Here is a 15,441-nt window from a genome sequence, read left to right as displayed (position 1 = left end):
CCCATTGAACCTAGGGGCTGGCCATGCTCCGGAGCCGTGAAAGTGCTGGGGTGAGCTTGTGTCACATGCAAAGGGGAAGCTCACCTTTTAACACCAACAGGAAGATGTCTCTGAGAATCGTTATCCATCTGGGGTTTTCAACAACACCGCAGTAATAAGTGCCCGAGTCTTTCCTCTTGAGTGCAGTCATGTTGACAGTGAAGAAGTAGGACGCAGGATTGTCCCGGATGGTGTGTGGTCGCCTCGTGGCACCTGTGCTGACACTGGACCATAAGATTTTACAAGTCCCTTCTGATGTTTTCCGACACCAGATCTTCTCCCTGAAGCGTTGGCTGGGATCATATTGGCATTTCACGGAAACAGTCTTGCCCTCCGTTGTTTGAAGTAGCTCCGTGTCCTGTGCGCAGGAGCCTAGGAATACACCTTTCAGGTTAGAGAGCCTCCCCCCCACCCCCAGCCTCCACAGCAGGTCCAGGAGACGGGTTCCTGCTCAGGGAGTGGCCCCTTTGTGTCCATGCTCAGGATTGCTTAGAGCCACAGCACCCAATGTACTCTGCCTTCCCAACCACAGAGGCCCATTTGTGCACACCCCCACTCCCTTCTCCTTCCTCAACCTGGTCCCTTCCCTCTATCCTTGTCCCCTGTCCTCACCTGGGGCCAGGAGCACCAGCAGGATGGGGGATAGCAGGCATGTGGCTTGCCAGGCCATCTGTCCTCTTCTAGCGCTGGGATGGGGAGCAAGAGTGATGGAGCTAGAGATGCTCTGAAGAGAGGAGACCAGCTTCGGGCAGGATTCAGGCAGCAGCCACAGCCAGTCCAATGCTGTGTGAATTGCTGAGGGAGGCAGAGGTCTCTGAGGACAGGAGGGAAGCTGAGGGAGGCCTGTGTGGCCCTGTGGATCCACCAGCTACAGGCTTTGAATCGAGGCCCCGGAACTGAACTACAGAGAGGCTCTCAGAGGCTCTGTAGCCTCCTGCCTCATAAGGCCAGGGGTGAGGAGAGCTGAGAAAGCCCAAGAGGAAACCATAGTGAAGTAAGACTACGTGCTCAATCCCCCACTTCCTCTTTGGCTTAAAGTTTTTGTTCTCCACCCACGTAAGTCACCCACTGAAGGCAGGTGACAGGACTAGAGGCCCTTTGGAGACCTGTCTAGAATTCCAAGCCCAATTTGCCCTCAGGGGTCAGAACCTTGCTGCCTAGCCCACCTGGGCACTAGAAAGTTCCATGTGGACTAGAGAGGATGAGAAGAAAGCAGAAGGACAGGTATTCTCAGGAATGGATGATCAGTGAAGGGCGAGGTCCTGGTCAGGGTGGGAGACAGCAAAGCAGGGTATGAAGGAAGCGTTCAGAAGGAGGGAGGAGAAAAAAGTGCCCCAGGCCCTGTGTTACCCTCATACCCTCAGCTTCCCAACAAGCCGCACTCACTGCTAAGCATTTCTTCAAAGGCTGTATTCATCAGGCACATTTCAAAATAAATGTCACCACACAGCAAGATGGCTCAGCAGGTAAGGACACTTGCTACCAAGACTGAGAACCTGAGTTTGACCCCATGACCCAAGCACATGGTGGAAGGAGAAAACCACCTCCCGAAAGTTGTCCTCTCACTTCCACATGCGTGAAAACCTTAAAGTAAGTAAATATAACTGTCACTCCATGAGCTGTGAAAAACCAGTAGCTACAGGCTGCTCATAGCTGACAGATAAGCAAACAGAAAGCCAGCCATGATGGAGCATGACTACAGTCCTAGGACTTGGGAGGTGGAGGCAGGAGGATGTGGAGGTCACGTTCATCCTTGGCTACATAGCAAGTTCAGCCAGGGCTACATGAGACCCTGTCCCCAAATAAACACTAAGAATGAAATTTTTAAACCTGTAAGAATGGGGGAAAGCCCTTTAAATGACAATGTAGTACCACAGGCAGGATGCCGGGGGAACAAGGGCTGATCCTGGTTGACACAGGACTTGTGAAAAGCTCTGTGAACGAAAGGCTCAGAAGAGTAGGCAGTACTACAGGAAATGAGGAAGTGCAGGCCAGCTTGTGAGGAGGTGTGGTAATTCAGGGTGTCTAGGGGGGAGTTGGGCCTTGGCAAGGTGATGTTCAAAAACTGAAAGGCAAGCTGAGGTGACTTGTCACCGCTCCTTTATAGGTGAGGAAGTCCTAGGGTGTTGAGGGCAGACCCGGCAGCATACATCCCTGTAAGCAGAACAAGGCATGCATTCTGCAGCCATTTTATAAATCTCTATGAGAGTGCACAACTGTGGCCACAGGGTTGCTTCACTTGTTCCTTCGGACCAAGACAATGAGCCTTATGCAAGAGTGTTCAATCTCTACAGCCTTTAGCTCAGAGGGCTGTTGTCTCTCCAAGGTAGGCAGCGTCCCTGGCTTGTCTGGTAGCCCTGCTGGCTATGGCCCTTTCAGCCCTAGCCCTACCCTGGTTCTGGGGCCCCTGGAGCTCAAGAAAGAAAAGCAAGAAGGAGGAAGAGACTGGCCTGGGGTTTGAGAAAAGAGAAGCCATGCAGGCCACAGGAGCTGAGGATTGGGTGTCTATAGCAACTTGTCAGTTCTCTGTGTCCCTGCCATGGAGTTCCTCCATGCAGGCAAGGGGTGGGGATGACAATAAACAGTTCTCATAAATTTCTGGCTTACAGAAGCCCCTCCTTGGAACACACAAGTGAGGAATCTCTCTCATCCTTCTTTCACTGAAGACCTCCATGCACCCACCAACTGGGGCTAGTCCCTGACCACCTCTGTCCATGTAGCTCCTTTCGGGGCAGCCTTCCCAAGGTCCAGCCTGTGCAGTCTGTGTACCCACACCCCTAGGACCTCCTGCAGGCATCACCCATCTTCTGATAACAGCCCAAGCTCTGGGCTGCATAGAGCAAACTCCTCCATGAAGCCTGACCATCCTGAGCTCCTTGCAGGATCTGCAAGGCTCCCCTCCCCGAAGGACTCAAGCTTGTCCTGCCTCCCGCGCCTTAGTAGGTGACCCTGTGTGAGGGTCTAATGTGTGTGCAACTGTACACTGCCTTCTCTTCCCTCAGTCATGGTCAGACTGAGGCTGGCTGCTTTCCCTTCCCTGCCTGCCCTGCCTCTCTAGATGCTGAGCTGTGGCTCGTGCAGTTGACATGTACATGCCCTTAGCCTGGAAGGTGGTGTCCAGGTGCTGCAGCTTTCTCCATTTTCCTGTCCAGAAGAGAGCACAGCATCAGAGAGGGACAGTGACTCACTGCAGCCACATTGACATGAAGGGCTGCATGGGGGATGTGAACTCAGGCCTTCCTTGATTTCAGTCCCACTGCCTTACTGTGCTCCTTAACGTCACAATGAACTCTCACTGAAGAGGCCATGGTGATGATTTGAATGCGATGTTCCCTGTAGGCTCAGACATTTGAACACCCAGTACCCAGTTGTTAGGGCTACCTGGGACAGTTTTGGAGGTGTGGCCTTGCTGGAGGAAGTATGTCACAGGAAGGGGATTGCTTCTAGAGCCTAAGGCCTTATTCTAGTCTGAATTTGCTCTCTCTGCTTCCTGCTCGTGGGTCAAAATGTGAGCTTGCAGCATGCTTCTCCAGCCTTTTGCATGGTGCCTTGCTTCTCTGTCGGTGGAATCTTATCCCTTCAGAACAGTGAGCAAAAGGGAATCCTTCCTTTTGTTAGTTGCCTTGGCCATGGTGTGACCTGGGCCAGCAAGCTTCAGTGAAGGTTCCTGGGATCATGAACCAGAAATTAGAAAAATAAAGAAAATATGAAAGCTGGCATCTGGAGGGCTTACATAAGCTGATGGCTTACACCAAACACATTTATTAACAAGAACAGCAGTTTTTATATGGTTTGCAGAGGGGAAATGAGGCAGAGTCAGTGGAAAGCCATCATACAGTGGGATGAAGTCAGCGGGAAGCTAATCAAGCAATGTTGGACAACAGCAATACAGCTATCTCAAATCTCGAGTGTATCACCGATGAGCAGCCCTGGGACTCATAACCCCAGCCCATTGTGTGTTTGGTGGGAAGTTGGTTCCCAGGGTCTGAAATCAGTTTCCCCAAGGCCCTGGCCCAAAGCTGTTACTGACTTTGTCAAGCACTCTTCTTGTGTTAGAGAAGGAATTACATTCCTTCCCCACAGGGAAGGGCTTGGATTAGGGCCTCAGGGAAAGGCTTGCATTGGCCAGCTCCTAACCATGTTTTATCATAGAAACTGAAAAGTAAGTAATCCAGCCACCATCAGTGTAGCTGGACTTTGCTACTTTGTGGGTTCTCCTTCCTTCCACCCTTCTTTTCCCTTTCACCCAATCTGTTCTCCTGGTTTCACTCCCTACCACTAGATAGATGAGAAAGAAGGATAGAGGGGAGAAAGAGAAAAAGATCACTGAATAAAGTTATGCATTGCTAGACTGCTTCCTGCTGAATGGGTGTCAAGTTTCTTGGGGGTGAGTTTGATCTTCGCCATCAGGTTATCTAATTTCTTCTTGTTGTTGTTTCTTCTTTGCACACAGCTACTTAAAAAACTGAGACCAGCAAGAACCAACAATGACTACCAACTACGAACAATCAACAACAGCCCTGCCTCTCAGAGCCCTAGCATTTATACACCCTCTGAAAAGTCCCCAGAATTCCAAACATTACATAATCGCAGAAACTAGCTGCATCTGGCGCAACCAGCCCTCTGCTAGAGCATGAGGCAAATCATAACCAGGTGCCGTAGACAGTCTGAGCAGCCCCACATCCCCACACCTGGGATTAAAACAAAAGCACATTCTTTTTTTTTTTTTTTTTTTTCCGAAAGCACATTCTTATAATATTTCTATCTTGTTTTGTTTTGTTTTGTTTTTTAAAGAAACCGCTCACTATACATCACAGAGCCCCAACATCCATGTGGTGTTGATTGAAGGGGGAGGAGACAAGGTGAGATCAAGAGAGCTGACAGTCAGCTTTAACTGCCTACTTGACACAGCCTAGAGAAGAGAGTAACAGTTGGGAGATTACCCTGATGGATGGCCCTGGGCACATGTCTCTGGGGGATTGTCTTGGCTGTTAGTTGATACAGGGTGGTCCAGTCCACTGTGGGAGACGCCATACCCTGGGCAAGTGGTCCTGAGCTGTATAAGGAAGCTAGCTAAGCAGGGACGTGCAAGCAAGCAAGCCAACAGACAGCATTCTTCCACGGTCTCCGCCCCAGAGCCTGCTTGAATTCCTGCCCTGACTTCCTCCAAAGATGGACTGTGACCAAGTAAACCCTTTCCTCCTTAGGGTGGTTTTGGTCAAAGTGATTGGGTTTTGTTGTTGTTTTTAAAAGATTTTTTTAATGGTTTGTGTGCATATGTGTGTATCTTGAAATAGTTTATAATCACTGGGTGCATGAGGTGCCTGAAGCAGCCAGAGAGGCACATCAGATACCTTAGAACTGGAGTTACTGGATGAGCTGCCCAATGTGGATGCTGGAAAGTGAACCTAGGTTCTCACAGGAGCGATAAGCATGCTAAACATGCTGAGCATGGAGTCATCTTGGCAGCCCTGGTCAGAGTGCTTCAGCCACAGCAGCAGAACAAACACTGAAACACCCCTCAGTACCGAATGAACAAAGAACAAGAAAGAATCCAGGAAAGGAATCACAAGACGCTTGCACGATCACACGGTGTTTATGTCATTTCATTGCATTCCCCCAAACCATCTTTAGAGGTAGGAATCATTGTCCCCTTTCATAAGAGAGGGAAAACTGGGTCCCAAATAGGGTTAGTGGCTTGGTCAGGGTCACACAACGACAGTGTCAACACTGGTCCTTATGCCTGGCTGCTTCTCCATCTCCCATCCATGAAACAGGGCTGTCCCAGCCAATGAAGGGGCAATGGAGGTACAGTGCCAGGAATCTAAGTGGAACTTTAGAGGTGGTATGAGTTAATCCCCCTTAGTTACTCACTAGGGTGTGGTTCCACACAGATTGCATGCTAGCCAGAGATATGTGGGTATGTGTAGATCTGTCTATCTGCCCTTTTAGAATGTGTTTTGTCAGTTTTTCAGTCTGAGTCTTACCTCTAGCACTCTCTTCTGGAAGCAGTAAGGAGATGCCTCGTCCTTTCTGTCCTCCAAGTTTACACTTTTGGCCCCTCCTTTCTTCTCAAAGCCATCCTGAAGTGCCCATCAAGGTCCCACCTGTGTCACTCTCCTGACTGTGATGTTTACTGTCCCATCAGGAGATCCCTGACTGAAGGCTAAGAGTGTTGATATTACTCTCAGTCCCAGTGACCTTTCCAGGCTCCATGGGCTAATGGGCATCCTTATTAGGCAGACAGTGGAGTCCAGAGCCCACAGCCATCCCTGTTCAACTCTGGACCAATGATCTAGATACTCGAGGTAAAGTCTGAGCTGTGTATAAGGAAGGAGGCTGAGTCAGCAGGACATTGGATCTGCAGGCTCTTTTGTCTTCACTCTTGGCTAGAGAAATGGTTCTGTTGCTCAGCTAGGGGAGGTGGCTCAGAGAAGGATTTTTGCTGGCCAGAGGCAGATCTCTTCTCTCCTCCTCCTCCTCCTCTTCTTTCTTCTTCTTCTTCTTCTTCTTCTTCTTCTTCTTCTTCTTCTTCTTCTTCTTCTTCTTTCTTGTTCTTTCTCTTCCTCCTGCTCCTCCTCCTCTTCCTCCCCTTCCCCCTCTCTTTCTCTGTGTGTATGTGTCTATGTCTGTGTGTGCATGTGTCTGCCCATCTTTCTAGCCTAGAATCTTGTTTGTCACTCTCACTTTGCTCTGCTCTCTCTGATGTTTTGAGCACGGCAGCTCCATGTGGTTTTCTCTCTCAGAAGTGGCCTTGCTTTGGTCCATGGCCAAGACCAGTGTCTGGAGGAGGGGGCCCTCTAGAGGGGGCTATGGACACCCACGCCTTAGTCTGTGCTCTCAGTCCCCTCCATGAGCTCATCAATGTAGCATGGAAGCAGGAACTGGAGTGAGGAAGTCCAGGTCCAGCACCCCCCACCTTGGGAGAGGCTGGGCCTGTAACTAAAGACTCTCCCTGGCCTGATGGGGCTGCCAGGCAGGAATCAAGTGGAAATGTGTGATCTGTAGGCTTCCAGAACAGAAGGGACTAACAGCCACAGTCAGGGAACATCAGAAGACATGTGGCCTTGGCCAGCTCTGTGGTCCCCAGGTCTTAGTCACTGTTCCTTCTCATCCAGAACAGGGCTCTAGAAACATTGGTCACCTCTGGGGCTCCTGACTCTGGTCTCCAAACATATAGAGGAGTTCTGAGGGAACAGAGAGAAGCTGAGGACACAGAAAGGCAGCTCTACTATCCTCCTGCCACAGGGCCATTGCCTGGCCTTTGGACCTCTTCTGGCCTTCTGGGCCCACTGGAAACAGCTTCTCAACTCACTCAGTTATCTTAGACCAAGCAGGCTTCCACAGGGTCTCTGGTCCTTCAGGAAGGTGCATCCAGGGCTTAGCAGAGTTGCTGCCCAAGGTATATCCTACAACAAACCAATAGAGAGAAGTGAAGAAGGGCCAAGCCCGGCTCTCAGTGCCCCAATACCCCTGGGTGGTCTTTGATCCTCTCCAGACTCTGCATTTTTTCTTCATCCTCTTAAGGGATATGTGGGGCCATCTATGCCTGGCCACTCTCCTCCTCATTGGATGTCACTGGCCATCTTGACTGGACATAGGCAGAGACTCAGTTCCACACTCTTTAGATACCCGTATTTTGGCCCTGGGAGGCCAGGGGTGGCTCTACTTACTTCCCATGTGCCTCTTCTTCCAAAACCCATAGACCACAAACAACACCATGGGTGCTGGAAGGAATGTTAACACCACCACAGTCGCAGTGAGGTAAGTCTCCTGAGACCTGAGGAGGCAGGACACAAGAGAAGAGTTAGCACCCAGTTCTCCACCTTGGCCACAGCTTCCTTCGGCAGAATGAAGCACAGATCAGGCAGGCAGTCTCACAGCACTCCCCTCCAGGTAGATAGCCCCCCTCTCTTTCTCTGGGGACCAGATGTGGGAGGAGAAAAGACCTCAGAGTCCCAGGAAGTATGTCAACAGGAAGAAGGGAGAATCTCCATTTGATACCTCTCCTCCAGTATGTCCTCAAATCCATTCATCAGTGAAGACGAGGACACTATGAAATGCCCATTTGGGACTGAAGAGATCAAGATCTTTGTCTCCACAGTGACTGAGGACTCCTCTTGCCCCCTTTGTCTTCTGTAGCAGAAGCAAACCCTCCCCCCTTATGTGTCACTAGGGCCTGCACTGTCCTTTGTCACTGGAGCACTTTATGCTACCCCCTAACTATGGATAACAGGAGTTGACATATCATTGTCCTAGCTCCCTTGGCCTTGAGTGGGCATCTAACAAGAGTTGCCCGGTGGGACGATGTTCTTGTGTGCACAGAAGAGGCTGCCTCAAGGATAGTTTATCAGCCTACTTCCACTTTCTGTTCCACTTCCATCCTCTTGTCAATTCTCTGGGTAAAATCCTGGTCCTTGTCTCAGGGTCTGGGGGAACCCAAATAAAGTATCCATTTCCCACCCCTTAGCCACGCCCCCTTCTCCTATCTTGTGGCTTTCCCTTTGACCCTCCCATTTCCCATAATTCCATTCAGCGTCAGGCCACACTGAATTCCTGGAAAGCAATAATGAGGGTTGGATCTGCTGGCTCTGAGTGCTGGGGCCACAGCTGATAAAATATCACATAACCTGTTGGGGGTTAACTGGTGGCACATCCCTGTGGTGGACAGGCTGCTGATCAGGTGTCTGGACCTGGTGGAGGTGGTCACTGGATCCGCAGAAAAGGGTCTTGTGCTGCTAGGAGACACGGTCACTGGTTGGGACTCTGTGCTCCTCCTGGGCTCTGTGACGGTACCACTGGTGTCGGTGAAATGGTAACTTGACACAGGGGTTGTTGCGGTGGTCCCTGAGGCCAAGGTGAGAAGTCCAGAGGTGATCACAGTTGTCATATCAGAGGTGAAAGGAACATGCGATCTGGAAATAGGAACTTGATCCATTGTGACAAACCCACTCTTGAGGGTGTTGGTTAGATGTGTGAGAGGAATATTTCTCTCAGTTGTGAGGGCTGAGGGACCAGAGAAGAAAAGAAAAACTACATTAGATTAAGCCAGAGGCTTGTTTGCAAGGGACAGGATTTGTAGCCCCCTCAGCTGTAGGGACACTGGTGAGAGCCTGACCCTCTGTGACTTTGGGCTGGGCTTCTGAGTGTCACATGTGTGTTCTTTCAAGAGTGACATGAGGGCTGGAGAGATGGCTCAGAGGTTAAGAGCACTGACTGCTCTTAGGTCATGAGTTTCAATTCCCAGCAACCACATGTTGGCTCACAACCATCTATAACGAGATTTGTATACATAATAAGTAAGTAAATCTTAAAAAAAAAAAAGAGTGACTTGAACGAGGGGACATGTAAGGGAGGGAGACTCTGGGACAGTGTCTTTAGCTTCCCCTATCAGGCCTGTTCCCAAAGCACAGCTTCATCTTTCTTCCTAGCTCCCTGTCCTTTTCTGGACATCAAAGAGATTCCCTTTTCAGATTATATTTATTAAATATGTATTTGTGTGTGTGCACATGTGCCACAGTACATGTGTGGAGGGTAGAGAACAATTTTCAGGAGTCAGTTCTGTCATTCTATGTCATGTGGCTTGGGGTTTGAACCTGGGTCATCAGCCTCAATGTCAAGTGCTTTGACCCACTGAGCCATCTCAGTGCCTTTTTCTGGGTTTAAGAGATATTTCTATAATATGATTTTATGTAAAGGAAAGTGCCCCCATAATTGTCAGATAAGAACTAAAACTGGGGACAGAGAAGGGCCAAGGGCCCCAAAATCCAGAGGAAACTGCAAAGAGTTGGGGTCAAACACCTTCCTCGGGATGCACTAAGACACACAGAGGAAGATGCTGCCCCTTCGGATGCTTGGTCCAACCTTTTACCACCAGAAGCAGCCTGGCGTCTGGACAGCATGCACGTGTGGACTGCAATCAGTTCTGAATCTCATCAGGAGCAGAACAAACTACCCCCTCTAGTGGGCAGAAAAGACACATTCCTGAGGCCAGCCAGCGATCACTGTGCAGGGATGCCTGTGCCATTGTTCTGAGCAAGTGATACCTGAACATCAATGTAGGTGAGGGGAGAGATGGAGGAAGAGGTCAGAGGTCAACATATGCCTAAGACTCATATCATAAGGACACCCAAAAAACCCTCCAAAGCAAGTGCTTAGACATCCGCATCAGAGACTTTCAAAGCATTGGAAAGAAAGAACTCGGCCAGCAGAGGGCACTCCCACACCTGCTGGCTAAGCCACACCAGGAACCACATGCCTCATTCCTATGGACAGCAATCAAGAGGAAACAAGCTTCACCTCCAAAAGCAAAGGAGCTGGGCCAGAGAGCCGCTGCCTCCCCAGCTCAGTTGTCTTGGGCTACAAAGCCTGGTTGTTGTGGGTGAAGCACACACTGCTACGAGAATTGTAATTGGCCGAGGCTTAATTGTTTCCATTTTTATCTATTTATTTGCAGGTGGGCACACGCATCCCTGGCATGAGTATGGAGATCAAAGGATCACGTTCAGGAGTCAGTTCCTTCCTTCTAATGTATGGATCCCAGGGAGCAAACACAGGTCATCGGGCTTGGCATCAAGGGTCTTTCCCCACTGAGCCGTCTCACCAGGATTATCCTTACAAAGCAGAACATGATGATCTGGAGAGGAAGCCCAGTCAGTAGAGTGCTTGGCCATGCAAACATGAGACCCTAGAGCTCAGGCATGGTGGCACGTGCGACAGATAGATATCGGGGATCTCTAGCCAGACAGCCCAACCTACATGGCAAGTTCCAGGCTAGTGACAGACCCTGTTTCAAAGACAATTTATAAAGATAAAAGAGTGGGTGGCACCTGGGTACGATACCTGAGTTGGCTCACATGTGCACATGCACACGAATATGCTTGGACTGACATACATACACATACAAACACACACACACAAAATAGTGGGAGAAATGATGATTAAAAAAAAATAAGTTCATTTCATGATAGCAATTTCATCCCCCTCCAAACGAAGTCAGAGTCACCTGCTTCTATGATTGACGTAGAACTGGAGAGAAAAGAAATGAGATTCAGTCCCACAACCAAAGAAGAAAGCTCTTCCTGGTTCAGAAAGCTCTTCCTGGTTCAGCCCAGGGAGGACGGAGACGCACTTAGGCGAGGGGAGCAAGAGAGGGCAGGTGGCGAACTTCATAGCAAGTGGAGGCTTTCCCAGGACACTCTGTGGCTCCCCGCCCTTCCCTGTCTTACACATCTTCATTCGGACTCTTCTCTCTTATTTCTATGCACAAGAGAGATTTTTCTATCCCCTTGATTTGTGATGAACGGTTTTACTGAAATATGCTGAAAGAGACCCCTTATCCTTTAGCGCTCAAATCCCAGCCCTAAGTAGAGATCTTTAAATGCCCTTGCTTATCTTCATGGAGACATTTTCAAGTGCACCCCAGTTCTGCTCTGTCACTAACACGTCACCTGCCTGGGTCATCTCTTCCCCTAGATCCTAGGAAGTGCCTTCCCATGACAGAACAGGGCTCTTGATTTCCCTCCTATTCTCTCTTTAGGGTTTCCCCACTCCATAAATGCCAGCATCTCCTAACTACTGATGAGCCCGTATTCTCTTCCAGTGTCCCACTTGAGCAAGTCCTGCCCTCACTCCAAAGTATACACAAAGTCTGAAAAAGCACAGAGTTGAGTCTATCTATTTACTCCCCACCACCACCCACAATGCCCAAGTCTAAGGATCAAAAGCACTACTATGTCCAGTCAGGCATCCACCTTGGTCTCGTTGCCTCTTCTCACATTCCTGTCTTTCATAAGCCATGATTTCTGCCTTTCAAAGAAGAGGCTTAAGACAGGGCTTAGTCAGTAAAGTGCTTGTCTTGAAAACACGAAGGCCTAAGCACATTTGTATGTGCTTTTAATCTGGGCATCGGGGAACCAGCCTAGCCTACTTGGCATGTTCCAGGCCAGTGACAGACTCTGTCTCAAAAAACAATGTGCACAGCTCCTAAGGAATCATACCTGGGTTTGACCTCTGGCCTCCACATACACACAGTGCATACACACACACACACACACACACACACACACACACACACACACACACATCTGCATATAGAGACAGAGAAGGCAAAGACACTCAAGAGACAGACAGACAGACAGACAGACAGACAGAGACGGGGGAAGGGGGCAGGCAAAAAAGGCATAACACGTTTTTCTTCCTGTTAGAATTAGACCCAGCTCCATATCATGGAATTTAGAACAACTCGATTCCCTAAGCTCAAAGCCTAAATAAAACTAACACATTAATCTGGTGTGATGGTGCATACCTTTAGCCCCAGCACTTGGGAGGCAGAGGCAGGTGATTCTTTGTGAGTGCAAGGTCAGCCTGGTCTAAGTAGTTAGTAAGTTCCAGGCCAGCCAGGGCTATATAATGAGACCCTGCCTCAAAACAAAAAACCAAACAAATGCCATCAATTATTGTAAAACTTAAGGCTGTCTTTTCTTGTTCCATAATCACCTCCCCCACACCCTGTAGGCATAAGGTTATTGTGTAATTCAAATGCTGATTTCTGTACACACACCTCATATCTGGTTGCAAGCCTTGTTCTGAGAATCTCCTGTCTCAATGTTATGTAAACACTGTTCCCCAATTGTCCCCTGATATACCAATAAAGCAGCTTATAGCCAATTACTGAGCAGGGGAGAGAATAGGGCTGGGCTTCCTGCCAGCCAAGGGAGGAGGAGTTAGAAGAGAAAGTAGGGGATTTAGCCACCAGGAGCGAGATCCAGGAGACATCAGCAGAGAGGAACTGGAACAGAGAAAGCTACAAAGCACAAGTATCTCTGAGATGTATACTGGGAGAAAGCCAGATTAGATTAGAGGGTTAAGAATAAAGAACTAATTGTTCAATTATTGTGCTGTGAAGCTTATTATTAAACAAATATAAAAGTGTCTCAATTATTTGTGTGATAGCCGGGTTAAGAAAGAAACTAAGAGAAACAAAGAAAGTTTTATAAAAAATAACTATAACAACACCCAGAGTGGACCTGTCATACCAATCCCCCTTTTATAGGCCTTGTGGCATCACACCTCAGGGCCTTTGCTCATAAGACTCTCCCTACAGCTACCCTTCCACACATAGATGAGAGAACTGTCCTCATTCATAACCCCAATGATGGTCCTCTGAGGCTCGCTGCATCTGTAGCATTCCTGACTCTGAGTAACTCTCTAGTTCATCCTAGGTTTCTAAGAACACTTATTGTGCTGTGCCATGATTTGTCTAGATGGTGTCTTCCTGTCTGGCTTCTCCCACAGGGCAGGGCTGTGGCTGGTTTTGCTCATCATTATATTCTCAAAGCCTATAACAGGACATGGCACATCCCATGAGCTCAGTAAGTATATGACATTCACACAACTGACTTAAACAAAGTACAGTCCCAAGTTCAAGTCTCACTCTACAGAAGAGCAAGGACAGAGCCACACAGAGCTCGCTAAAACTCATTTTCTTTGTCTGTAAAATGGTGAGAGGAAAATGTACATACTGAAGAACCATGATCATACTATCTATCTTGCCCATCCCGGCTCTGGTCAGGTCTGCTCACCTGGATATACTTCCAGCTGGAAACCCATCAAGGGGTAGAGATTCCCAGACATGCTACGCATACACCAATATCGTCCGGAGTCCTGGACTCTGAGGGTCTCCATAGTAACGTGGACCACCTTGGCCTTGACATCATCCTGCATCAAGTAGCTGGGCCCCTTCACCCAGCTCCGGATGAAGCTGACCTCGCACTTCTTCTTCTTAACCTTGCACCAAGCTTTGCCCTCCATGCGGTTCCGGCGGTTCTTGTAGGAGCATTGCACAGACAGAGACTCCCCTTCATGCAGCTGCACTCTCTTGTACAGGTGCTCATTGGCGGGACCTGGGAGGAAAAAGAAGACATCTTAAAACCAGAAACTAGGGCAAAAGGAGAGATGACTGCTGCCCTGACTTTCCTGGAGAGTCTGATGGGGAGAAGGACAAGACTCCCTAGGAGCTGATGGAGGAGACCCCAGCCCAAGCACAATCCTAGCATGAGAGTTCCACCAGATAAAGTCCCTTTTGTTCTCGATGTTTCTCAGTCTTCAGGGATGCCCAGTATTTCCCAGCGACAGACCCAAGCCTTGCCCTCAGTGAGGCAAATACAGAGACACAGACAGGTCACCAAGCTCTGGAACCCGAGAGCACAAACTACCACGGTGATGAAAAGGCCCTAGTATCTGGAAAAATGATAAAGAATTATTTCTTCAAATAATAAACTTTCTTCCTCCTCCTCTTTCTCTCTTCCCTCTTCCCTCTCTTCTTTTTTGTTTTGCATGGAGCGTGGGGGAGGGTAATCACACCCAGTGCCTCAAGCATATGAGGTAAGCACTCTACCACTGAGCCACACCCCTGTCCTCGATTGATTAGCCCGAAATAGCCCTCTCCATGGTCCTTAATTTTTAAATATTCTAGTTTGACACATAGAGTAAGCATGGTGCACATGCTTAAGCCCCCACCCCCACCCCCACTGATGAGCCAGCCAATGGATTCTACAGCAGTCAATGTTTTTGACATTGGGACTTGACTTTGGTATCTACAGAAGTGCTGGGCAAGCCATGGCTCTGCTGGGATGCATGGGGCCTGCAGACCACAGGCTGGATATGCTTGGCAGAGTATCTGGTCTCTATACCTAGGCATGAGACATGACACAACAGCATGAGAGAGACTGAGGTTGGAAGATCCAGAGTTTAGGACTAACCTGGGATACCTAGTGACTTCAGGCTATCCCAGGACAGACCCCCTTCTCAAAAGAACAAAGGAAGGCGGGGGAGATGGCTTCTTGACTAAGGCTGTTTAGATTGAGCTCCTGAGTTCAAATCCCAGGACTCATGTAAAAAGCCAAACACCATCACTCATGTACCTGTAACCCCAGTGATGGGCTGGGGTGAGGGGTGGGGAGACCAAGGCCTGGTGTGTACACACACACATGTGTGTGTATCACACATACGAACACACACACGAACACACATGCACATGCAAAGGAGGGAGAGAGAGAATTAATATGAATGAATTATGAACGTGCTTTGAGCACTCCAATCTGTTGGAGAAATATTAGAATTAGAGGTTGGCAGGGCAGTTCAGGAGGCAGAGAGAGGGAGACGGTACAGTCAAGACCCAGAAGCCCAGGCATCTGCCCCTGTTTCCAACACACTTGTCACTGTAGCTGAAAGCTCTTCTTCCATTACCAAGTAAACAGAATAGAACAGGCCTCTCGAATTCACCTCAGCTCAGCCAGGTTTTGAAAACCTTCTCCCTGCAGATTAGCAGAGATGAGGTCACCTGGGAGAAGCCCCTTGGGGTCCTGGGTTCATTTGTGCCCTCACTTTCTGTCAACCGGT

General features: G+C 49.0%; 1 protein-coding gene across 1 annotated transcript in view; it reads right to left on the bottom strand.

Annotated features, from left to right (window-relative positions):
• Window positions 1-193: 193 nt before the first annotated feature.
• Treml2 (triggering receptor expressed on myeloid cells like 2) overlaps window positions 194-15,441 on the bottom strand; it is a 30,424-nt gene continuing 15,176 nt past the window's right edge. Inside the window, exons 3-7 of the mRNA XM_051152684.1 lie at window positions 13,623-13,964; window positions 8,670-9,045; window positions 7,713-7,819; window positions 7,355-7,448; window positions 194-411 (exon numbers count right to left, since the gene is read on the bottom strand). Coding sequence (XP_051008641.1) covers window positions 339-411; window positions 7,355-7,448; window positions 7,713-7,819; window positions 8,670-9,045; window positions 13,623-13,964 — 992 coding nt within the window. The 3' untranslated portion in view covers window positions 194-338. The remainder of the gene's footprint in view (window positions 412-7,354; window positions 7,449-7,712; window positions 7,820-8,669; window positions 9,046-13,622; window positions 13,965-15,441) is intronic.

Source organism: Acomys russatus, chromosome 11, assembly GCF_903995435.1.
Source record: "Acomys russatus chromosome 11, mAcoRus1.1, whole genome shotgun sequence".
Taxonomy (NCBI): domain Eukaryota; kingdom Metazoa; phylum Chordata; class Mammalia; order Rodentia; family Muridae; genus Acomys; species Acomys russatus.
The sequence above is the reverse complement of the archived record's forward strand: the minus strand, read 5'-3'. Positions and strand labels throughout refer to the sequence as shown.